The 23,985-nt window shown below is 57.9% G+C and overlaps 3 protein-coding genes across 3 annotated transcripts in view; 2 read left to right on the top strand and 1 right to left on the bottom strand.

Moving 5' to 3' along the window:
- PPIP5K1 (diphosphoinositol pentakisphosphate kinase 1) overlaps positions 1 to 14,354 on the bottom strand; it is a 53,010-nt gene extending 38,656 nt beyond the window's left edge. The window contains exon 1 of the mRNA XM_058811376.1: positions 14,267 to 14,354. The gene's annotated coding sequence lies outside the window, so the exon portion shown is untranslated. The remainder of the gene's footprint in view (positions 1 to 14,266) is intronic.
- Positions 4,129 to 13,189, top strand: CKMT1A (creatine kinase, mitochondrial 1A). The gene is made up of 9 exons (XM_058811378.1): positions 4,129 to 4,415; positions 9,444 to 9,642; positions 9,978 to 10,073; positions 10,187 to 10,408; positions 10,914 to 10,999; positions 11,923 to 12,046; positions 12,177 to 12,311; positions 12,625 to 12,750; positions 12,955 to 13,189. The coding sequence occupies exons 1-9, from the start codon at positions 4,267 to 4,269 to the stop codon at positions 13,069 to 13,071; spliced, it is 1,254 nt and encodes a 417-aa protein (XP_058667361.1). The 5' UTR covers positions 4,129 to 4,266; the 3' UTR covers positions 13,072 to 13,189.
- Positions 14,355 to 15,815: 1,461 nt separating the features above from the next.
- PDIA3 (protein disulfide isomerase family A member 3) lies at positions 15,816 to 23,673 on the top strand. Its single transcript, XM_058811435.1, has 13 exons — positions 15,816 to 16,041; positions 16,123 to 16,201; positions 16,888 to 17,005; positions 17,390 to 17,497; positions 18,363 to 18,492; positions 18,951 to 19,067; positions 19,488 to 19,613; positions 20,176 to 20,358; positions 20,899 to 21,007; positions 21,807 to 21,935; positions 22,351 to 22,430; positions 22,935 to 22,992; positions 23,270 to 23,673. The coding sequence occupies exons 1-13, from the start codon at positions 15,872 to 15,874 to the stop codon at positions 23,387 to 23,389; spliced, it is 1,527 nt and encodes a 508-aa protein (XP_058667418.1). The 5' UTR covers positions 15,816 to 15,871; the 3' UTR covers positions 23,390 to 23,673.
- Positions 23,674 to 23,985: the final 312 nt, after the last annotated feature.

Genomic DNA, 23,985 nt, shown 5'->3' with positions numbered 1-23,985 from the left:
ATCAGCAACAGTTTGGGTAACAGGTCAGGATGTCTGGGTTTGCAAGCTGGCACAGAAACACAGAATACACCAAGTTGGAAGGGATCCATCAGGACTGAGTCCAGCTCCTGGCCCTGTGCAGACATCCCAAAAACCCCACCATGTGCCAGAGAGCATTGTCCACAGGCTTCTTCAACTTAGACAGGCTTAGTGCTGTGACCAGTGCAGAATGGAACAATCACCTCCTTTGACCAGCTGCTGAATATATGCTATGAGTTAGAAACACCAGGAAAGGATCATGTCCTCCAGTGTCACCTACAAGAGCAGCCTCAGAGGAGACAGAGTCTGAACACACCATTCAACTGACCTAGCCATGCCAAGGACACAGCTGTTCACCGTTGGCCTAAGCTCCACCCAGCGTCAAGCAGGCGTCTTTCACTGTGCTTTTCCTTATTATAAAGTAGCCAAAAGCATTCCTCCTGCTTAAGGATCCACTGGGGGAGCAGACATCGACCCAACAGAAACCACACAAGGGGACACAGCAAGCCTGGACTTTGTACATACCACACCAAGGACGATCTCCTCCATCCCAGTCCCATGCACCAAGCCCAGTGCTGCTGCTGCCACAAAACCCTCAAAGCACAGCACACACCTGGCACTGAAACACCTGGAGCAGCACGAGTCAGAGCTGATACTCACCATCAGTGCTCGCTGCTAGTGGGAGGAACAGGGCTGGCAGACCAGGCTCTAGAGGCATTTACTGTGCACTCCACATAGCCCTGCTATCTCCAGGGGAGGACAAGAGTAGCATTCCCAACATACTCAGGAACTGTTCTCACGCCTGTGTCCTGCTGCCTCAGCATACCAGTGCAGAATGAACCCCTGGCAGGTATACCATCAGCTTGAAGGCTGATGATTTAATGAAGTGAAGCAAACCAAGCAGAAGGAGGTAGAGGGTTATTTTCTCCAATCCCTTAATCTCCCCTCCCTCCTGGAAAAAAAACAGATAAGCAGCAGGAAAACCTTTGCCCCAAGAACTCAGAAAGCAACAACTTCTCTATATTCCTCCTCCTACCCCACAGACAAAGCCTCTTCCTTGCTCTGTAGCTCTGTTTCAAGGCCGTGACACATCATACTCACATCAAGTAAAACCTCAGAGCCTCACTGAAGCTGACAGCCACTGATAGCACAGGTGTGCCCATGATGTTAATAAGGAAAGCCTCATGATTTCAGGTGTGAGGGGAGGGTTAACTGGAACCTTCTTCTAGTTTTTCTTAAAAGTACATTCCTTACCATAGACTTATACCAAACAACTACAGACTCTTGATGAACAGAACTTTTAGCTACAGGCACAACTAAGGCATTAAAAACTCAGACTGTTGCTCTTAAATAGACACAGGCAAGCGGAGTTCTATTCTGGTATCTAAGGACAGTGACAGGAAGTTTGCCCACCATACCTGAGCCAGCTCTAGTGTTGAACTGGCACAGGGCCCATATGCCAGCAGGGTGGCAATGCCATCACAGAACCCTTACAGGGTCCTGCACAGCACACAGCCCACACTTTTCACACAGGAAAAACTACATGCCAGTCGCTACACCCGGAGACTTTCCTGCTGCACTTGCAAGAAGGGCAGCTGTGATCTGCTGCACAGTCATACCAAAGGTTACCAAAATTACCCCATCAGCAATCCAAATCTGCTGACACACAACCCTAAATGGAGCCACAGACCTTGCCTCTGATGGCCTGGGACTGTTTCAGCTCCCTGGACTGCGCTGTATTAGAGATAAGAAACCATATAGGAAATTGTTTTCCTCTTCCCCAGCAGATCATTCTGGTGCTGTTCAGATAAGGGTGCTAATAGAGTAAAGAAATTCTTTGTGCCCTGCTTCTGAGGTACCAGGCATTTAAGGTGAGAATATGTGATTAGGTCTTGTATTTTGTACTCAGCGTGGCATTAACCAATCAAAGAGTGGGCTTGCATGTCAGGGTTTTGTTTCATTTCATTTTTTAAACACAAGGTGCAGATGCAGGTGCAGTGCCTGTAGTGCTGGGCTGACAGACAGGAACGTGACTTATACCACTGCCAGTGGCAGGAATTTGGGATTACCCTGGCAAGCAAAAAGCCTGAAAGCATGATCCAACTTAGAGACCCACAGCCTAGCCAAGCCAGGTCAAGTACATGCAGGATCACGACTTCTAAAAATACACACAGCTGGCATTTTAAAACACTTATGCTGACAATGTCTTGTAGAACTATCTGAAACCACTGACGGCCCTACAACCAACCAACCAGACCAAAGAAAACCAACCCTGAAAGCTTAGGCCCTGAGCAGTGAAGTACCTTTGCATGCATGACCACTAATACACCTCTGCATGACCAATGACACACGGAGAGTTACTTCCACTGTTACAAGGGCTGCTTGCACTAAGGTTAATTCCATTCTTTAAAATGGTGAAAGCTGTGCTCCTCTCATGGGCACTTTATTGCTTCAGAACACAAACATCACCTATCCTAGGGCTAATAATTAAAACTATTTGGACATGTAGTATCAGGGCAATGCCTCTGTTCTGGTAGTACAGGCGTGTTCACAGGCAGGCAGGCGCAGCGGTGCCCGGCGGATGCCAGCAGCGCTGCCGGGGAGCCGAACGCCCCGCGGGCTGCGAGCGCGGAGGGCGGAGCGGAGGCAGCCCCGGGCAGCCTCTCGGTTTGCCCCGCACACCGAGCGGTGCGTGCGCACGGCGGCGAGGCCCCGCCGCGTCTGACGCTGCTCGTAACGAAATATTTAATCACACTCGTGGGACCTGTAGAGCGTGAAACTCCTCAGCACCGGGAACTCCTCCGACACGGCCGCTGTCACTGAGGGTTTACTGCGGGGGGCTGCCGCCGCTCTACCCCGCGCACACCCTGGCGGCTTCACAAACACCGGCCCGCCAGGCTCGGGAGAGATAGCGGCCCCGGAGAGCGGGGCAGAGGCACAGGCGGGAGCCAGGACCGGGCCCGGAGAGCGGCGCGACCTCAAGCAGCCCCGCAAAGGGCGAGCCGCCGCTGCCCGGACAGCGGGCAGGCACCAGCCCCGCGCCGGCACGCACAGGCCCCGAGCGGCCTGGACGAGCCTGGCCCGGCGCTGCGCCCGAGTCGGGCGGAGCTGCCGCGCCGCCCGAGGCCGGACCCGGGCCCGGCGGGCACAGGCGAGCGGCGGCGAGCCGGGGGGGCGGCACGGGACCGGGCCGCGTCTCGCCGTGGAGCCGCCGCCGCCGCCCACCTGGCGCTCCCCGACAGCCGCCAACAAACAGGGCCCAGCAGCGGCGCGATCGGCCGCCCTACCCCTCCCCGCCTTGCGCTTTGCTTCACTTCGCTCCCCGGCCCCGGCCCCTCGGCCGCCCCTGCCCCCCCGGCGGCAGCAGGGGGCGCCACGCCAGGCGCCGCCATTTCGCTCCGCTCACCTGCGGCCTCCGAGCGCACCCTGCGCTGCGGGCTCTGCCGCTGGCCAATCACCGTCTGCTGACGGCCGTAGGCAGCCAATCGGCGCGGAGGAGGCGGGCCGGCCGGGACGCGAGCGGGCACGGCATGGCGCCGCCTGGCGGCGGCTGCGGGAGATGCGGCGCGGCCGGGCGCACGTGGGCGCGGGCCCCACGCCGGGCCCGTGCTGTAACGGCAGGCGCGCGCCTGCACCGGGGGGACAGGCGGCCGCAGCGGCCGTACCGGGCTGGGCGCACGGTTCTACCGGGCGGCCGCTTCCCGTGTCCCAGAGCAGCGCAAGTCTGCGCCAGCAGCTCCCGTCCCTCGGGGTTCTGCGGTAGCGAACGCAGCGCACTTCCGGGGCCCACCGGTGCGGCCCCGTCGGTGTGGCGGGCACTGCGGGAGGGCTGGTGACCGGCGAGAACAGGCCCCCCGACCCCGCGACCCATCGCGGGCCGCATCCCGTCGAGGAGCCGCGGTCGCCGCTCCCGGCTTCAGGTGGACGAACTTTGACCCGGCGGCGCCGACCCGCCTCAGGGCGCGGCGAGGGGCTCCGAGGAGCGGGTCCAGGTGTGGAGCCGGCCGGTCTCGGCGCAGCCGCCCCTCCGGCGCTGTCCGGCGAGCGGTGCTGAAAGCGGCGGCAGCCTCGATGGGGCGGGGCGGGGCGGGGCAGCCAAGCAGGTGGCGGTGCCGCTAGGCCCCCCCGTGCCCCGCCGGCTCTCCGCCCCCGCGCGCCCCGCCGCCGCTCCCGTTCCCATTCCCATTCCCGTTCCCATTCCCCTCACGTCCGCTGTCCGCCCCGGCGCGCTTGCTCCGCCGCTCCGACATGGCCAGCACCTTCGCCCGCGCTCTTTCCTCTCGCCGCTCCGCCGGCCTCCTGGCCATGGTGGGCGCCGGCTCTCTCGCCGCCGGCTTCCTACTCGCCCGGGACTCGGTCAGCGCGGGCGACCGTCAGCGTCGGCGATACCCGCCCAGGTAATGCGCGCGGGCGGCGAGGGCGCACGGGCGGGGACGATCCCTGCGGCACCGGCACCGGGGGCGGGCGCGGCGGCCGCCCCCCGGCTCGAGCCTGGGCGGCGGGTCCCGGGGCAGCTCGTGGGGACGGCGCGATGGACGCCGCTCGTCCATGGCGGGAAGGACCGGGAGGCCCTGAACCGGCCCCGGGGCCCCGGGCCGGGAGGGGGACGGAGCGGCCGCAGGGGCTCAGCCGCGTTGGATGGATCAACCTCGGGCTGCTGGTCACCGGCCCCGCCGGTCCCCGAGGCGCACAAGGACACCGGCACAGCCGCGGGCCGGGTGCGGTCCCGCAGGGACCAGGGAGCGCGGGTCCCGGCTCTGCGGGGTTCCTCGGGGTTGCCGCGGGCCTCCTTGGCGGGACCCGCGCCGGCAGGGGCTGTGAGGGCTGCGGGGGCCGCCCGGGCACATTCCCGTGTCCGGGGGTTGGCTCGGGGCGCTGCGGTCCGGGCAGGGAGCCCCGAGCTGCCAGCTGCCCTGGGTGGTCCCAGAGTACCAGGACGAGCCGCTGCAGCCGGGGACATGGGGGAGCGGGAGGGGACAAATGCTTGACAGTACGATTGGGGTCCCGGGGGACTTCCCGCGATGACTGGAGGGCAGAGATTGGGGTTGTTTGGGAGACAGCAGTGCTGGGACCGCCAGTGCCAGTGGGGACATACCCCAGGCTCGGCCCAAGAGAAGCCAGGGAGACTTTGCCAATGTCCTGGTAGGAACGGGATGGAGCAAAGGGTCCATTTTGTCCTGCTGGCAGAACACCGAGGATTTCTAACTGTGGGAGCTGGTGTCAGAGCAGCCCCCTGGCCCGACCTCATCTGGCTGTACCAGCCTTCCCACGTGCCTCCCTTTGGGACAGGGACTCCTCTATTGAAAAGAAAAGCTTTGCTGGCAGGTCCTGCCTCTTCCCTCTCTGGGCCAGTTTTTAAAGGGAGAGCTGGAGGGGCCTGTGGATGCTGAGCAAACAGCCCCATGTGTGGATTTTGGATGACAATGAGATGTGCAGTCAGGAGTTGTGGGAGGTGGGCACAGGGTTGAGCTGGGCCAAGTGGGCACATACACAGCCACAGGCTGGCTTAGGGGTGCTTTTGAGGTAATGCTGGCTCTGCAAGAGCCCTGGCTCTATTTGCACACCCAGCGCCTGATCCCTTAAGCCAGATAAGTGTCACAGCTGCAGCACAATGCTAAGGTTCAAGCTCTAGACCAGAAGCTTTCACATCGCTCCCCTCCAAACGGCTCTTTGTTGCCCCAGGAAGCCCAGGAGGGCCAAGTGCCTCACATTCTCATGGTTCCACTCACCATGGCTTGCCATGGCAAGTGGGGTGGAGGAGACAGAGGCTTGTCCTGCCCAGTGTTTGTGCGGCCAGCCCTGAGGACCATAGAGCAGCACGGTGCCACACAGGACTGGGCACAGTAACTACCTGTGCCTCACAAGGGCTAGGCACAGTGGGAACGGGGCAAGGGCCAGAAGGGGAGAGGGATGTGGTGGCCACCAGCCAGTCCTTGTGCTGGCAACAGCTGCTTGGCTTAGCACATCCTAGAGGCAGGCCAGGAAAACGAGGAGTGAGTTTTCCTGCCCATCCCAACACCAGCAGAGACTGTGCACAGGGAAGGAGCAGGGTGGGAAGGAGGCAGCACGTTGCTGCTCTGAACACCAGCAGCTGCTGCCATCCCTGCACCAAATGCCGACAGTCAGAGCGGTGTGTTGCTGTGCTGCATTGCAGACTGGGAACCCTGGGCATGTGGAGGGCTCGCAAGGAGCTGGCACTGGGGCTCTGGCAAGCTGCGTTGGGCTACAGAAAATCGGGGACAGAAATTGACTGAGTTAATAGAATTACAAAGGCCGGATGTTATTGATTATTTACCTCCCAAGAGGGGGATGTTTTCCTGCTTTCCGAACAACTGCAGAGACACAGACATAGGTCAGGAGGGGATGAAGTCAAGGTGAGGCTGTGGCTGAGAAGCTCTAAAATGAGCTTCCTGGGGGGTTCTGTTCCGTTAGGAATCGTTTTGTGACAGTGCTGACACTTGAAAAGCACCTGGATGGAACCCTAGGAGTGAGCTGCAATCCCTCACTCGGCAGCTGACTTGCCCGAGGATTTTGCCCCTCCAATCTCTAAGTTAAAAACCGAGAGACATTGGCGGCAGCCCTGAGGGGTCTGAGCAACACTCTGCAGCCTCCTTTCAGAGACCCTGTGGTATGGATGGCCACGCTGGGAGGGCACAGGCACTGCCACCCCTGCCTTCTGTCACAGGGGTCCTGTGATAGGCATGGCCCATCATTTGGGCCACCACGATGGGGCTCCCTGCAAAGCCCCTTCCTCCCTGCGTAAGCAAGCCTCGTGCTTGGCTGCCTGCCAGCTGCCAGTTCCATGCCATGACACAGGCTCTGCTGCTCACCCCACACACCCCCACACCTCTCCAGAGGCCACGTGTGCCTGCGACTGCCTGGGCTCCTCAGGCCGGTGATGCCAGGAAGGGCACTGGCGGCTGCCACATTAGAGGTGAAGAGCTGTGGGGAGGTGCAGGTGGTTGTCACTTGTGGAGAAGCTGCCCAGTCAGTGGACAATGGAGCAATAATCCCTGCTGGCTGCTGAGCAGGTCTGCTCTGGGTCAGGCACCTGCCTGCTCAAGGGCAGAGAGGGCAGCTGCAGCCCGAGGTCAGGGGCAGGACGGCAGGCTGAGGTGAGCACAGGACAGCGTGGGCGCCAGGGCTGAGCTGCACTCCTGGCACACATCCTCGCCTCCAGCCTCTGCAGCTGGGCAGGAGCCACAGTACCACAGAACCGTGCAATCATGGAATCACTGGGCTTGGAAAAGACTTTTAAGATATCACTTGGTGCTGTGGCACAAAAAAAAATTTTTGTGGGAACAAAATAGATGGTGCTGAAATTGTCATAATTTTAAAACCAGCCTTGGGGACCAAACCCAAGGGGTCAAAGCAGCCTGGGTGCAGCATCATCCTTACACTATGCCAGAGGACTCGTGGACACCCTGAGCACATGGTGGGAGTGTGGTGCCACTGCCAGAGCCCTCCAGTGCCAGCCTGGATACAGCCTCCCCCAGCAGCTCTGTGGCACCACGGCGAGCACAGCGCCAGGTGCTCAGGACCTTCACCCCAGCATTACCCAGCTGCTCCTGGCAACACCCATCCGAGTTCAGGTGCTCTAGAAAAGCTGAAGAGAGGTTGCCCCAGTTTGCTGGCTGTGGTCTGGGGCTGTTTGGGGTGGGTGCACTCCAACCAGGTGCTCAGTCAGCTCTGCAGCAGGCACAGCACCTGCAGGCAGGAGCCTGGAGTCCCACGGTTTGCATGCTGAGCACCTCAGGGAAGGTGTAGACAGCTGTGGCAGACAGCATGCTTCAACCTGTAGCATTCTCCTGCCTGCTGGGAGTAAGCTGGCTTTCCTTGGGGACCTCTACTGCTCCCGGGCATCCTCTGTGACACAGAAAGCACAGCAAGTGGTCCCGGCATGCCCAGCAGCATGACCATGCTGGAGCAGTGGAGGAACCTGCCCAAGGGTCCCATTCTGATCAGCAAATGCTTTTTTTACAAGCATGTCACTCAGGGGAGACTGTGGCCAGCAGATGACAGGGGCAGAAGCAGTGAGGGAGGCCAGGGTAGGCTGCATCCCATGCATGGCACGTCAGCTTCTTGTCTGGATCATTTCAACAGGGCACAGGTGTGTGTGTGTGGGCTGGGAGCAGCCCTCAGCCCCCTCAACCCTGGGACCAGTTCTTGTCTGGAGCAAATGCCTCCTTCTGCTGGTCCAGGCAGCAGTGCTAGTGCTTCCCCACACAATGCACTGGAAGCCCTAGCTCCCTTTGTTTCTGCACAGCACAGGAAGCCATGAGCAGTAGCCAAGCTGTGGGCGAAGGGCCACATTCCTTGGCCTGCAGACACAGGGGAGGAGGCAGTGGCAGCCACAGGGCTCTGCATTGCAGCACAGGATTGGTGCTGGCAGCACAGCCAATGCCCAGTGTGAGCACTCAGCCCAAGCGCAGGAGCGAGCACAGGGGGTGCCAGGACTCGCTGCTAGTGCTGATGCCTGACTTGCTTCCAACGACCAGACCTGTGCCAGCCCAGGCACCTTTCCTTCCACACGGACCCCCAGCCCAAGCTATGTCACCCCCAAAGCAGCATCTCTCAGAAGGGCGTCCCCAGGAATGCAGGACCCCCTCCAGCCACCAGTGTGGTCTCCTGGGCTGACAAGGGCCGGTCCCGTCCCACTAAGGTGAGTGGAGGCACCCTCCAGAGAGACTGGCCAAGGCCAGCGGGTCCTGCCCTGCCAATTTCCCTGTGAGTGCAGAACAAGTACAAAGTCTGTCTAAAGTGGGAATGAGGTCAAGAGACAGCCTCCCTCTAAGCTGATTAGAGGAAAGCATCCCCCTAATACAATAAACTGCACTGGGACTGTGCTGTTCCCACTGGCTGCAGATCAGGGTCAGCCAATCTCCTGCCCCACAGCATCCGGGGGGCAGGGGTCCAGGGGTCAAGCAAGCCAGGACCCTGCAGACTGCATGTCCTCCCTCCCCTGCCCACTGCATCAGCAGACCAGGAGCAGCCTCTTTCCATTTGAGCTGGCATCAGGGCAGCCCCAGGGAGGACAAGGGGAGTGGGACCCCACTCTGCAGCCCAGCTGCCCTGGCAGCTCAGTGTGGGGATGGGCTCACGTGGCCCCACTGCTCACCCAGCAGGTTCTCCCGCTCTGGGGCCCTGCTGTGTGTTTGATAAGGAGCCACTCCCTAAGGACTGGTCCAGATTTGCCTGTGGACTCTTGTCTTGGTTCAGTGCCAGCCCTGGGTTTGGCCTCTCCCTGCCCTTGCCCAGCAAGGCCTGTAACTCCCTCCCTGCTCCCAGTTGCTGTGGATAAGCAGAGTATTTGACTCCTCCCTGAGCTCCCCTGCCCACACCTGCACCAAGAGTCTCTGTGGAGCACAGGCACAAGTGCTGGGGTCCCCTGGTCCCAAAGAACTCCTTGGTGTCTCCTCTCACAGCGCTGAGTACCCCGACCTGCGGAAGCACAACAACTGCATGGCCAGCAACCTGACACCAGCCATCTACGCCAGGCTCTGTGACAAGGCAACCCCAAATGGCTGGACCTTGGACCAGTGCATTCAGACTGGCGTCGACAACCCTGGCCATCCCTTCATCAAGACTGTGGGCATTGTAGCTGGTGATGAGGAGACCTATGAGGTGAGTGGCAGCCAGAGCCTTGCCTGCAGCATCCAGAGGAATCCCAGTACCCATGGTACAACCAGCAGCCTGGGTCATTACTGCCCACCTCCTCTCGCCCAGCCTGAGCAGCTGGAGAGGCCCCTGGAAAGCCTCCATGTGCTCCTGCAGGACACAGGGCTCTTTTGGAGCAGCTGTTGCTGGAGCCCTGCAGCCTCCTGCTCCACTTGCCCTGTGGATTGCCGTTGCACTGCAGGACACACTGTCCCCCACACTGGCAGTGTGGCCCTGCCAGGCTTGTGGCAGGGGCTTCATGGAGCCCTGGGTCTGCTGTACATTGTCCCACTTGTTTCCAGGTGTTTGCCGACCTGTTTGACCCTGTGATTCAGGAGCGGCACAACGGATACAACCCCCGCACCATGAAGCACGTCACAGACCTGGATTGCACAAAGGTGCAGAAGCTGGACAGCGGTGCTGCACGGGGTGTCCTTCCTTGGGCCTTGGGGTCGGGCCCTGACAGCCCCAGGGCCGCCCATGAACAGCCTGTGGCTCCTGTCTGTTCCAGATAAAGTTTGGCCAGTTTGATGAGCGCTACGTGCTCTCGTCCCGGGTCCGGACCGGGCGCAGCATCCGCGGCCTGAGCCTGCCGCCGGCCTGCACCCGTGCCGAGAGACGCGAGGTGGAGAAGGTGGCTGTGGACGCCCTGAGCGGCCTCACCGGGGACCTGGCGGGCCGCTACTACCGCCTCAGCGAGATGACCGAGTCGGAGCAGCAGCAGCTCATTGATGTGAGTCAGCGCAGCTCCCCAGCAGCCCCCCGGGTGCATGCAGAGCAGGACTCCTTCCTGGCCCTGCCTCTCTGGCAGGTTGCATCCTCTTTTTACAGCTCTGCTGTCTTCAACTGGGAGCCCTGCCCTAGGAAGGCAGCCCAACAACACAGTGCTGCTCAGCCCTTGTGAGCCAGGAGCTCCCCAAACTGGGCCCCAGCAGCTCATGGCCGCCTCTGACTCTTGCCTCCATTTCCCTGCCCATGCCCAGAGGAAGGCAGTCTTGTTGCACTCAACTGGTGCCCCACCAGCCCCTGGCACAGGGTGGGCTATGCACCAGCAACCTTCTGCCTCCCAGGCCAGGAAGGCAAGGGCTCCTGCCCCTGGGTGCCCTGCCTGGGAGAGCTGTGGTGAATCTCCTGCATGGCAGATGGGACCAGTACGACAGGGAGTACTGGAACAAGTGAGGGTGCCCAGGCTCCAGCCATGCAGCCTGGGTGAGCCCATGAACTCTGCCTCCTTCCAGGACCACTTCCTCTTTGACAAGCCGGTGTCCCCGCTCCTGACAGCAGCAGGAATGGCTCGGGACTGGCCTGACGCCCGAGGGATCTGGTGAGGTTCTGCCCTGGCAACGGGCAGCAGGGCAGAAATGGGGGGGGACGCACTGCTCCATCCATCTCAGCCCTGCCACCCATGTTTCCCCTGTTTGCCACGCCACAGACCCTAGCACATGGCACCAGTGCCCCTGGGCCGTGCTCACCATGGGTTCTGTGGCCTCACCTGGGAGCTCCGTGCATCACTGTCAGCAGTCTACTGTTCCCTACATAAACACAGCACTGTACTGGCAAGAGGGACTGTGGAGCCAGTACCAGCTGCCAATCCTGCCTGCTCTCACCATCCTGCAGCACCTTGCACTCTAAGGCTGCCAAAAACCTCTGATTGCCTTCTGCTCCCTGGGCAATCCCCAGCACTCCTCCTGGCTTCTGCACACTCTATGTGACACCAAACCTGCCCTGCCACAGCCGCATCTCACTGCTCCCTCCCAGCATCTTTGCACAGCCATGCAACATCCCACGCTCCTGCAGAGCAACAGCCGGCACACTTGTCCGCCCATGCCACCCTTGCTGACGCCGTGCCTTTACATGGAAAACATCTCCAGGGCACAGATGGTTTCCAGCTCCAGCTGCACCTAGCCCAGCCCTCCAGAGCACGCTCCATGCCTCACAAGCCCCCTCCCACTGCCTGCACGGTGCAGGAGCCACGCTCCCATCTCCAGTCCAGGCTGGGTCACCACCATGCTGGCACCCGTCTGTGCCCAGGGCACTGGAGACAGCTCCCATCAGCAGCAGTGATACATGTGGATGGGCACTGGCCTGTCTCCAGGAGCATCCCCTGGCTGCCCAGACTGGTGCATTCAGCACGTGGGAACCAAGGGCAGCACTGGTAGCACAGTGGCAGGGGCAGAAGGGGCACAGTTGAGTGGGCAGAGGGTCTCTGCAAGCTGCCAGCACAGCCAAACACTGCCCTGTCCCTAGGCACAATCACCAGAAGACCTTCTTGATCTGGATCAATGAGGAGGACCACACACGTATCATCTCCATGGAGAAGGGGGGCAACATGAAGCGCGTTTTTGAGCGGTTCTGCCGGGGCCTAAAGGAGGTGAGTGTCAGCTTCTGCTGTGCCAGCCCCATAAACAGGCAAAGAGGGGCAAGCAGAGCTCCTGTGGTGCTGGCCCTCTGCTGGGCGAGCCTTGGCCAGGGCTGAGCGACTGCTTGTGCCTCTGACTCAGGTGGAGCGGCTAATCCAGGAGCGAGGCTGGGAGTTCATGTGGAATGAGCGGCTGGGTTACATCCTGACCTGCCCCTCTAACCTGGGCACGGGGCTGCGAGCAGGCGTCCACATCAAGCTGCCACTGCTCAGCAAGGTATTACCATGGCCAGTTTTGTGGTGAGCCAGGCTGGGACTGTGGGGAGCTCAGCCACAAAGGTGCAGGACAACATGGGACCCAGCCCTGGGCCACACTCAGGTTCCCCTAGGAGGTGTGGGGTCCAGCCCCTGCCTGCATTCCTAGCCAGGGAGGCCTGGGTGTGCTTAGGGCAGCACTCTGGTAGGGCTGGTGACCCCACTGACAGGAGCCTGTGAGCAGCAGGGGCCCACACCAGGGAGCATTCGGCCACAGAGCCCTGACTCCCCTGTTGCTGGTCCTGCTGAGCACTGACACTTTCTCTGGGCACCAGGACAGCCGCTTCCCTAAGATCCTAGAGAACCTCCGGCTACAGAAGCGTGGGACGGGTGGTGTGGACACTGCAGCCAAAGGCTGCGTCTTTGACATCTCGAACCTGGACCGTCTGGGGAAGTCAGAGGTGGGTGCCAGATAGAGCTGGGGAGGGAGGTTCTGGAATGTGTCTGCATGAGGGGCCCACAGTGCCCATGCAGCCCCAGGGCCATGTGCTGGGGCCAGCATGTGGGTGCTGGGAGTGGCAGTGCCTGCCCTGCATGCAGCGGGAGTGGCCAAGTGGTGTGGCTCCCAGGATGGTCCCTCAGTCACCACATCTGTGCTTGTGCAGGTGGAACTGGTGCAGCTGGTGATCGATGGTGTGAACTACCTGATAGACTGTGAGCGGCGGCTGGAGAAGGGGCAGGACATCCGCATCCCGCCGCCGCTGCCGCAGTTCCGGCACTGAGCGGGACCACGGCAGTGCTCTGGGACCCAGGTCCCCCTTAGCTTGTGCGATCTCTGTGCCCAGCATGTGCTGCATCCTGTAACCCACAACGCGTCAGGTCAGACCCCATAAACGTGCGCTGCTGTAGCTGTGGCTCCGGCTTCTTCTTACCCCAGCACTCAGCACCCCACTGACCTCCCAGCCCTGTCCTCCTGCAGAGGCACCACTCGGGTTTCCCCTCCATCACAAGGCTTCACAATCACCACACATGTGCTCTGAACGCCCTGCCCCATCCCATCCACCCCGGCCACCTCCCAGCTGGTATCAGGAGCAGTGCAGCAGGGCCAGGAAGCACTGCATGGCCTCAGGTCCCACACTGAGCAGCACGCTCTGGAAGGTATCTGGCAAATGAAGGCACTCCAGTGGGAAATGTGTCTTGAACACCCAGGCAGTGGGAGAGCAGGAGCCAGTGGGCCCCATGGTCCTCAGGATCCTGGATGGGCTGCAGCGAGCCTACTTGGGATGGGCAGTGCCTGCACCAGGATCTCAAGGGCATGGCACCCTTGCTGTCCTGGAGCAGGTCCTGGAGCACAGGCTGCAGGAAAGAGCAACATTGCACTGCCTGTGCAATCTGCACCTTCCCTCAGAGCTTCTTGCTCAATGTCCCATAGCGGGTTTGTGGCAGGCTTGCTACAAGGATAAGGATGCAGGGACAAAGGGGAGTCTCACTCTGAGCCATAGCTCTGACCCCCAATCCGGGGGCTGGCCGCTCCCAGCCACCGGTGGCTGAGCAGAGCACATGCCCCAGTCAGTGACCGGAGCGGGTGTCAGTGCTGGGAGTCGTTCCCTGTGCCCGTGCAGTAGCGAGGAACGGCTCTAGAGCGGAGGGAGCAGAACCGGCCCTCGAGCACGCATGTCCCCGCGGCGGCTGCGCTCCCGGAGGCCCGTGCTCACTCACTGGGGTTGCGGTACCGCAGTACCAGCAGAAGCAGCATCCCCGGGCTGGCAAGGAAAGCAGCCATTCCTGCGTCTTACGGGGAGTAGGAGCGAGCGACAGGTCCCGCAGTGCTCGCTCCGGCAACTCCCGCAGTACGGCCCCAGAGCCCGGCTCCAGCCCCCGCCGCTCTCGCTTTCGCTACGGCTCCCAGCCTTCCTCCGACACCGGCAGTCCCAGAGACCCCCGTCCCACAGACCGCCGAGACAACCTGTGACACACCTGATACCTCCCCGGCACGGGACCCTGCCCGGTCCCTGCCTGCTCACCCCGCTGCGGCCGCCGGGGCTGGACGCCAGACGGAGCCGACTGTCGCTGGCCTCGGTTCTGGGCGCTAATCCGAGGCCGGCGCCAGCCTCAACACCGCAAAGAATGCCGAGCGCGTGTATTATCGATGACGGGAACCCGGCACGGGCGGAGGCAGCCGGGCGGCAGGGCACCGCCCGGGGCTGCCGACACCGGCCGGGGCCGCGGACACCGGCCGGGGCCGCGGACACCGCCCGGCCCCGCCGCCTCACGCCGGCCCGAGCTGCGGACACCGCCCGGCCCCGCCGCCTCACGCCGGCCGGAGGAGCGGCCCGGGCGGCGGGCAGCGCCCCCTGGCGGCCCGGAGCGCACGGTGCTGCCCGGGGCGGCCCGGGCCCGGGCCCTTTGTCCCAATGGCGACGATGTCGTCGGAGATGTTGGGCGGGTTGTCCCCGCAGCCCTGGGGCCGACTGGCTGATGCAGCTCAATATTGGTGACAAACACGCCAGAAACAAGCCGGGCGGCTGCCCCCGTGCCGGAGGTGAGCTGATGAGGGCTGGCCCCAATCACGAGCTCTGGGGATGCTGGGAGCAGTTGCTAAAACTCAGCCGTCAGCGGTAGGGACCTGACGACAAGGCGAGGGCAGGAGCCCGTGGCCTCTAAGGAGAAACGGATGGTGAGGCGGAAACGGGGTACCGAGAACGTTTCCCCAGTTGATGCATTGTCCCCCGAGGCCCACCTGAGCTGCCCGGCGCGCTGCAAAGGGAGGTGGCGCTAGGTCGGTGAGGATCGGTTTTTGTGCAGGGACAGCCCTAGGCCCCGGCAGGACCGGGGCACGGTGGTGCGAGGTGGGAGCAGGCCGCACCTGGTCAAAGCTGCGGGCGAGCATCCTGGCAGGGATGGCACAGACGAAGGACGTTCCGACCGCAGACCCCAGCAGAAGGTGCAACTGCCGACGGATGGGGTTACGGGGTAAAGACCCACTCCCACGTTTGGCTCGGGGCCAGGAGAACGCCAGACTGTCCCAGGGCCAGAGCGGGAGGGGTGGTGGGGGAAAATGCGGGCCTGCGGTGAATCCAGCAGGCGAGCCTGCAGCGAGCCGAGCGCTGTCGTGCGGCATGTGCTGGGCACGTGTCACTGGCACGGCGCGATACGGCCACGGTTGGGTTAACGCACATCCATCCACGGGGTCAGCACAGCTCCCGTACACCGACAGCGCACTCGGCAGACCGCGGCCTCGGGGAGTCTCCGCGGCCTCGGGGAAAGGGCAGGCGCTGTGGTCAGCGCGACACAGCTCGGTGCGAGGGGACTTCACCGCGGGTCGAGGACGGATCCAGCGCACGGCCCCAGCCCGCCCCTGCCGCGGCCCGCACAGCGCCGAGCTCCGGCGGCCATGAGGAGGGGCGGGGCCAGCGCGGACGCCCCGCCCCGCTGGCATGTGCGCCGTGACGTTCCGGCCAATCAGGAGCTGCCACACGGCAGATCCGGATGCGGGGGCCGGACTTCCGGCTGCGGCCCCGGCGCTCCCTCAGCAGCCGCTCCCGGACCGCTGGACGCGCCGCTCCCGCCGCTGCCGCCGCTATGTCCTCGCCCCGGCCCCCGCAGCCGGCCCTGCCCGCCGCGCTGCTGCTGTTCCTGCTGCTCGCCCTCTGCGCCCGCGCTTCCGACGTGGTGGAGCTGAGCGATGCCGATTTCGAGAGTGGCCTGGCCGAGCGCCCGGGGCTGGTGCTCGTGGAGTTCTTCGCGCCCTGGTGAGGGGCCGCTGGGGGCGGGGGGCTGGGGGCGGGCCGCGAGGGGCACCCGGCCGGTCTGACTCCTTTCCGTGCCTCTAGGTGCGGACACTGCAAGCGGTTGGCGCCGGAGTACGAGTCGGCCGCGACCCGGCTGAAGGGGATCGTGCCTCTCGTGAAGGTGAGCGCGGGCTCCCGCCTTGGGGCAGACCCGGGGGCGGCCAGCGGCCGCATTCCTGCTCTGCAGACCTGGCGGACGCCGTTCGCTTGGTGCCTCGGAGCCCTGAAATAACGTGGAAGGCGGTCCTTGCAGGGCCGCAGCCGCGCGGCGGGTGTGCGCAGGGTGTGTGCGGGTTCGCCCCAGCCGGGGAAATGGCCCTGCTCGGAGCTGTGTGATGAGCCTGAGAGCGAGCACCGTGCTGCACGTACCCACTGAGGCATCCTGACTAGATTTCTTTTCTGCACAGAACTCGTAGCGTTTTCTCAAATCAGGGTTTCTCTCTTCCTTTACGGGAAGTGGCATGGACTCTTGGCACCATGGCCTCCTCGTCAGGTCAGCCTGTATTCTTCAAATGTTATATGAACTTTGGGACTGACAGGGGGCGGAGAAATTCCATGACATCGATTGCAAGAAGCTATCCTTTCTAGTATTTTTTTAGTGTGTAGTCTGGTCGAATTTGAAACTATTTAGTCTTTGCAGTGTTTTCTCAAATATTTTTCCGGGCATCTCATTTCCTATGCTACCTCTTTCCCAGTCTGGGCCGTTGAGCACCAGGCAGTGTGTGACGGGTCCCTCTAGTCCCTTATTTGGAGTGGGTGTGTTATAGCTGGACCTCAGTCTGAGTAGCAAGGTTTCTTTTCCTTTAGGTTGACTGTACAGCAAACTCCAACACCTGTAACAAATATGGAGTCAGTGGATATCCCACATTAAAGATTTTTCGAGATGGAGAAGAGGCAGGGACCTATGATGGGCCCAGAACAGCAGGTAAGAACTGTTTGGCAGTGTCTGGTTTGCTGATCTGCTGCAGGAGGCAGCATGTAACAGCCAGGGATGCAGAGAAGGTTCACGCCTACACATGCAGCCCCCAATCCCTTAGTCTCTCCAGAACTCTTTGTGCTGACAAAGCCTGGGATGTTTATTTTCCCTTAAAGCTCTCCTTTAAAGGTGAAGGTCTCCACATTAGCTCCTAGTTCCCAGGATGCTAGAAAGCTCCTGTGTGAAGCTGATGGGAGCAGTCCTTCAGTTCACATAATTATTGTATGGGAGATGTGTGTGGATTCTGCAGAAACAATTTCTGATCTGGAAGCTTAAAAAATACCTTATGGAACTTGGTATTGATACCTTTAATTATTTTACAAATCTTTCAAGATGGGATTGTCAGCCATCTGAAGAAACAGGCGGGACCTGCTTCGGTGGCTCTCGGTTCTGTGGCTGAGTTTGAGAAGTTCATTGGTGATAAAGATGCTTCTGTCGTGGGTGAGTAGAGGTGGTGGAAGGAGTGGGCTCTGGGAGCTGGTGTGCAAAGAGCACAGGCAGTGCCACAGGCTGCAGCAAATGAAATTCCCAATGCACGTGAACAAAACCACTGCTGGTAATGAGAGCAATAAAGCCTAGAACATGAACCCAGAGGGATTTTAAAATGTTCAGCCTGGGAAATTTTCACAACTTAGTTGGACAAAGCTCTGAGCAGCCTGCTCTGACTGGGGCTCATCCCGCTTCAAGTGGGAGATTGGATTTGAGGACCTTTGGGTATTACCTCCAAATTTCTTTCTTTTCTTTTTTTCCCCTTGGCCATCTGGCTTCGTTGGCTCCCCTGGCACCACAGTATATGTTTTCCAAAGGTTGTTGCTTTCTTGGCTGGCTGACAACAGGTAGCTTTGGGTTGTTTTGGATGTGTTTGTTGCTCTGGTGACATCGGAGGGCTGCTGGCATTGGGTGTCTGTGGTTACACGTGGCAGCAGCAGATGGTGCAAATCAGGTGCCATCTTGTAGGTATAACCACATGAGTATTAACCAGCATTCCTAAACTTACCGTTGTTAAGTGCCAGTGGCTGTTACACAATCACCAGTGGATGTCTGGGTGTCCAGGGGACAGTTGTCCTTGGCTGAATGACCAGTTTGGGCTTCTCCTGAGTAACTTTTCTGCTGCTGGAATGGGGGAAGGGGGTGGTGCAGGGAGGCCCTGGAAAATGGGAGAGAAGCAGTCAAAGGTAAACACCTCAGCATGCACTGAAGGACTGGATTCAGGATTGATCCAGTGCATTGTAGGGAGAAATGCTGAGACCTGCAGAGGGTCCAGAGCTGGGTTGGTTTGGGGTCACAGTCTGCCTTTCTGCTGCAGGCTTCTTTGGTGATGCATCTGGGGATGCTTACTCGGAGTTCATGAAAGCAGCCAACAGCCTCAGGGATAACTACCGCTTTGCACACACCACCGAGGAGCAGCTGCTGCACAAGTACAAGGAAGATGGAGAGTAAGTTACTTAATACAAAGATTTCTTCTTATTTAGGCATTTGGAAAAAAATCACGGATTCCACTTAAATGGTTTCAGTTTCTAAACATAGCTTAAGGTCTGGTTTCATCCCCAGCTGACAGTGATGTTTCTTTTGAATTGAGATAGAAAGGTGTAAATGATCTCAGAAGTGTTTGTGTCTGCCTCTGGGTCAAAAGTATCTCAACAGAGACATTTTGTTTCCATATTCTTTGTTATGGTAAGAGCTTTGTTTCTCATTGTGGCCTTTCTGAATCATGGAGAAGGAACTGACAGGTACACTTAGTGCACTAGTGCCATCAAGAAACTAGACGGTGATGTTTGAGCTATGAATGGTGAGTGAGGATTGTTACTGAGAGTGGGTTTTTGTCTTATCTGGCTGCTGTCCTTGGACTCCCAGGGACACTTTGAACTAATTGATAATACCTGTTTTCCCGCAGAGGTATAGTCCTATTCCGTCCTCCACGCCTGACCAACAAGTTTGAGGAGAGCTCTGTCAAATATACAGAAGACAAAATCACCAGTGGAAAGATCAAGAAATTCATCCAGGAGAACATGTGAGTGATTTCTCACTAACAAATGTGATAGACTGGCCCCAGTTGGCTTTGGCCCTGTCAGAGCTTGTTTTTTCGTTGCTGCCACTTCTGCTGCATGTCTTGGCACTGCTTCCCTTTGGGCACACCTTCCTGAAATCCTGATGTGGCTGTTGGCATACACTCTCCATATTCTAACCATTCTGTTTAAAAACTGAACCTGTGAGAGCTGTGCTAGCTTTGGCCTTAACTGGGTCAGCTCTAGCCACTGATGTGGCAGGAGATGGAGATTTTTCTCAGAAAAACCTGGTACGGGAATGAGCAGAGCATTTCTTCCTGGGGCCTGATTGGTCACTGGCATTTAACTCCTGGGTGGGAAGCAAGTGTGCTGTGTCAGGCCTGTTCTGGGGTCATGGACTCTGCTAATACCTCTCTCGTTGACAGCTTTGGCATCTGCCCTCACATGACTGAAGACAACAAAGACTTGATCCAGGGCAAGGACTTGCTGGTGGCATACTACGACGTTGACTATGAGAAGAATGCCAAGGGATCCAACTACTGGCGCAACAGGTGGGAGTGGTGGGGGTGAATGGGCCTCGCACTGTTCCTGCCTTGCTGCGCTTCACAGAATCACAGAATCACAGAATTTTCAAGACTGGAAGAGACCTATAAGATCATCTAGTCCAGCCGATGTTCTAACTGTTCAGCTAGATCATGGCAGCAAGTGCCACATCCAGTCTTTTTTTTTAAGCTTCCAGAGCTTGGGTGACAGTGCTCTGAAATCCTGGGCGATTGCTCCTGGATCCCTGGTCCTTAGGAACCTAGACCTTACCCACAGACTGCTTCACTGCTGTGCTGTGCTGTGCAGTTCTGCCCTTCGTGCCTGAGAGCCTGGGCTCATGCAGGTGGGGCATGGAAACGTGCAACACTTGCCTCAGTCACCACAGGCACGAGTCTACTGGTCTGCTTCTCAGCACCATTTCTGTAGGACTTGGCTCTGAAGAGCACATTGTGCCACTGAATTCCTAGTCTGATGTGTATGTCATCTTGAAGGGTGTTACATCATGTAGAAGATGTTCAAAGATGTTCAAAGAAATAACGCTTTGGGGTTTTGTTTATTTTTTTCCCTCAGAGTTATGATGATTGCAAAGAAGTTCTTGGATGCTGGCCACAAACTGTCTTATGCTGTTGCTAGTCGAAAAACCTTTGGCCACGAGCTCTCTGAGTTTGGTCTGGACAGCAGTGTGGGTGAGGCCCCCGTCGTTGCCATCAGAACTGCCAAAGGAGATAAATATGTCATGCAAGAAGAGTTCTCGTGAGTTCTTGAACTTGATGGTAATGGGTCTGATTCGATGGACTTTGGTCTAGAGGTCTCTGACCAGATGATACTTTGTTAGCTTTGAGGAAACAGGAAAGCTGGCTGTTGCAGCTGGAAGAAGCAATTGCTGGGTCAAAATGGCTCCTACTCGTGTGTTTTTCTACTCTTTAGAAAGCTTGCAGTCCCTGCTGTTATATAAAGGGAGAGAATTTAATTCAAGATCCTGAAATTCTGGTTAGGATTTAGGGTGCAACAAAGGGCAGAAGAATTCATTGTACCTTTCATTTTGAAAAAAAAAACATGAAGAATGCTGGAATGCCTAAAACTTTGAATGGGATGTGTATCCAGCCTCCTGTCAGAGCCCTTAAGGACATCACTGCACTTGTTCTGGGGTCTACTAAGCCAGCCCCAGACTGGTGCTGTCAGAGATGCAGGTGGCATCTGTTGTGTGGGTGGAAGTAGCTTAAATAAGCCTTGAAAGTTTCCCTCTCTCATCCTGTGTGTGTGATGATGGCTGTAACATCACTTTTCTTTCAGCCGTGACGGAAAGGCTCTGGAGAGATTCCTGCAAGATTACTTTGATGGAAACTTGAAAAAATACCTGAAATCAGAACCTGTCCCTGAAAGCAACGATGGCCCTGTGAAGGTGAGTGTTGCTTACGGCTGCAGAGACACTGCTCAGCAGCAGCTTTCTGTGCCTGTGTGAAGTGCTGGGAGTGAGGATGGTGGCAGCTCAAGAGGCCTCTGTGCTGACAGACAGAGGAATTACTCACTCCCTTGTTCCACTGCAGCTTTCTGAGGTGAGGGAGACATGCAGCTTGCAGTTTGGGTTCTGTTTTTTTTCTCTCAGCATAGTAACTGCTGCTTGGCCCCAGCAGTTACATGCTTTGTGAGTGCAGCAGCATCCAGATTTCCAGGGCTTACACAAAGGCCTGCTCTCTTGGCTTATGCTCAGTCCTTCATGGCATGGTCTTCCTGTTGGTTGTGACTGCACTGTTTAAGGGATCTCCCTGTTTATTTCATCATTGGGATCTGGTACAATTCCTCCTTTCACCCTCCCAGGCAATTCTGCCCTGAGTAACAGCATTCCCTGCCCTGGCTTTTTGATGAGAGCCTTACACAGGAGAGCGAGTCACGGGATTCACAGATGTTTTTGGGGCGATGGGGACGGCCTCAGCAAGTCCTGCTGATTGCTTGCTGGGATTAAAAAGAAATGGCTTTATCTTCCTGCGAGGACACCGTATGCAGACCTCACTTGGAGGTAGTGCTGGTAACTTAGAGCAGGTTTTTCCCTGCATGGTGCAGATGAGGAGTGCTGTATTTGGTTCTGCTGCTTGCTGTGCAGGTGTGGGAGACCCAGGCTTGGGTGGAGTGTATGGAGCAGGTCATGTCATCACCTCATCTCTGCCTTGGAAGGAACTAACTGGTGTGATCAACCCTTACAGGTGGTGGTGGCTGAGAACTTTGATGAAATAGTTAATGCACAAGACAAAGATGTCCTGATAGAGTTCTATGCACCGTGGTGTGGCCACTGCAAGAATCTGGAGCCCAAATACAAAGAATTGGGGGAGAAGGTGAGATTCTTGCAAATGTGAACTAGAATTTTGCAGCACTAAATGATCCTGCAGGTCCTTTCCAGCTTCTGTGATAATGGGATGTAATTGTGCCTTCCTGAGGATTACAAATTTTGGTTTCTTTGCAGAGTGCAGATATATTGCAGCAGGATCTGTGGTAGCAACCACACTGGTATATTTAGTCTGTGTTATTGGCTAGGGCACAGGAATATTCTAGGATTCAGTGACTGGCCTCAACTGCCCAAGTTTCTTTTTGGATCTTTTCCCTCTGCATGATGATAGTCTCCCATGTTGTGAAGGTTGGTGAAGTGGCATTCCCTATGCACTGTCCTCTGACACCACTGTCTCAGATCATGCTGGCTGCTGGGTTCCTGGATTTTGGAATTGGTTACTGATGGGTTCTTTCTACCCACAGCTCAGCAAAGATCCCAATATCATCATTGCCAAAATGGACGCTACAGCCAATGATGTGCCTTCTCCCTACGAAGTCCGAGGGTAGGTGTGACTGCTGTGACACCACGTGTCAGTGCATGAGTCTGACTTCAGGCACAGCACTGAAGAGCTGAAAGAGCCTCATGGAGAAGGGTGTGGGATGGGAGTTGCCAGGCAATAGCTAGGTGACTGCTGGGCAATGGCTTGATGTGGAGAAATCAAGAGTGAAAACAGAATACACTGATCTGCCTGGCTTCTCCAGGATTCTGGTGTCCTGGCTCTGCCTGGAGGCCCGTCCTGCTGCTTTGGAATCTGCTGAGATTCTGTTCCTGGCAGTGTGAAAACAAATCTGGGCTTGCTATTCCAAAAGCAGTTCAGCTAGCAAACTTGAACCTGTGAGTTCATCCAGATCTGCCAGGCTCTTGAAGGCCACACCTGGTGCCTCAGAGCCACTGAAGCTGTGCCATGTTAAACCAGGGCAGTGTGGGGTGTGAGTCCCTTCAGTTGGGGTTGGTCTGATAGAAATCAGAGCATCTCAGGAGCCTCATGTGTTTCTTCTCTCTCCAGTTTCCCCACCATCTATTTTGCTCCAGCTGGCAAGAAGCAGAGTCCAAAGAAGTATGAGGTATTTTGCTGTTCTTGATGCTTTGTAAAGAAGTGAAGAGCATCCAGGTGTTCTAATTATACTCAAGCCTCTTTGGAGTTGGGGGTGGCACTGTGTCCTGTTTCCCTGGGAACACACTTATGGTACCTGCTGGGAGTGTTGTACTTTAGTTGTAGGCCCTGGGGAGACTCTGCTTGCAGTCACCTGGGTCTCCCTCCAAGCACCTGAACCTCCCTTCAGGAGAGGGGAGGTCCATCGTGGGTACAGCTCCTGCCTGACTGTCATTTGTTTCCTGCAGGGAGGCAGAGAAGTGAGTGACTTCATCAGCTACCTGAAGCGGGAGGCAACCAACACTCCCGTGCTGCAGGAGGAAGAGAAATCCAAGAAATCCAAGAAGAAGGTGAAGGAGGATTTGTAAAGTACCTACTTGCCATCTTGTCAGAATGAGCTCTGTATGAATTGGGGAAGCACTGGTCAGACTGGGGCCAGTTCTGGGCTGTGGAGAGCCAGTGGCCATGGGGGCCGAGGGGCCCCAGCTGCTGTATCTAGTAATGTTTAATTTTTTGCCGTCTCTTAGCTGCACTGTTGTGGGGCTCCCCAGGTTTGTTTTGTGGTTTGGGAGGGGGTGGGGGTACAGTTATTTTCTAATTTTTTTTGTACATTTGGAGAAGTGAAACAATAAAATGACCCCCTTAAGACCAAGTGTCCCTGTCCTGAGGAAGCCCATCAGACCTAGCAATGGGATCCTGTTCTTCATAGGCAGCAGCTTCCTGCTGCAAGTTGTTCCCTACAGTGAGCCTTCCTAGTCACTGACTTTAGCTTTTAGCCCATTATCCTCTTTCCTCAGCTGCCTGAGCCCCTCCAGAATGTAGCAGCAACAGCAGTCCCAATGTTGGGCTTCGGGCGCTGCATTTACACACATTTTGGACAGGGGAGCTGTGGCCACAAGTGCCTTTGCTGTGTGCTGCCTGGTGAGTTCAGAGGTACATGGTGCATACTGTGCCTGTGGGCAGC

The sequence above is a fragment of the Ammospiza caudacuta genome, chromosome 10 (assembly GCF_027887145.1).
Source record: "Ammospiza caudacuta isolate bAmmCau1 chromosome 10, bAmmCau1.pri, whole genome shotgun sequence".
NCBI classification, from domain to species: Eukaryota; Metazoa; Chordata; class Aves; order Passeriformes; family Passerellidae; genus Ammospiza; species Ammospiza caudacuta.
The sequence above is the reverse complement of the archived record's forward strand: the minus strand, read 5'-3'. Positions and strand labels throughout refer to the sequence as shown.

Bases quoted from the DNA above. Each gene is read 5' to 3' on its own strand.
- PDIA3 (XM_058811435.1), top strand. From the start codon at position 15,872: ATGTCCTCGCCCCGGCCCCCGCAGCCGGCCCTGCCCGCCGCGCTGCTG. The intron at 21,008-21,806 runs GTGAGTGTTGCT...CAACCCTTACAG, and splicing joins GCAACGATGGCCCTGTGAAG to GTGGTGGTGGCTGAGAACTT. The intron at 22,431-22,934 runs GTAGGTGTGACT...TTCTCTCTCCAG, and splicing joins TCTCCCTACGAAGTCCGAGG to TTTCCCCACCATCTATTTTG.
- CKMT1A (XM_058811378.1), top strand. From the start codon at position 4,267: ATGGCCAGCACCTTCGCCCGCGCTCTTTCCTCTCGCCGCTCCGCCGGC. The intron at 11,000-11,922 runs GTGAGGTTCTGC...CCCTGTCCCTAG, and splicing joins CCTGACGCCCGAGGGATCTG to GCACAATCACCAGAAGACCT. The intron at 12,312-12,624 runs GTATTACCATGG...TCTGGGCACCAG, and splicing joins AGCTGCCACTGCTCAGCAAG to GACAGCCGCTTCCCTAAGAT.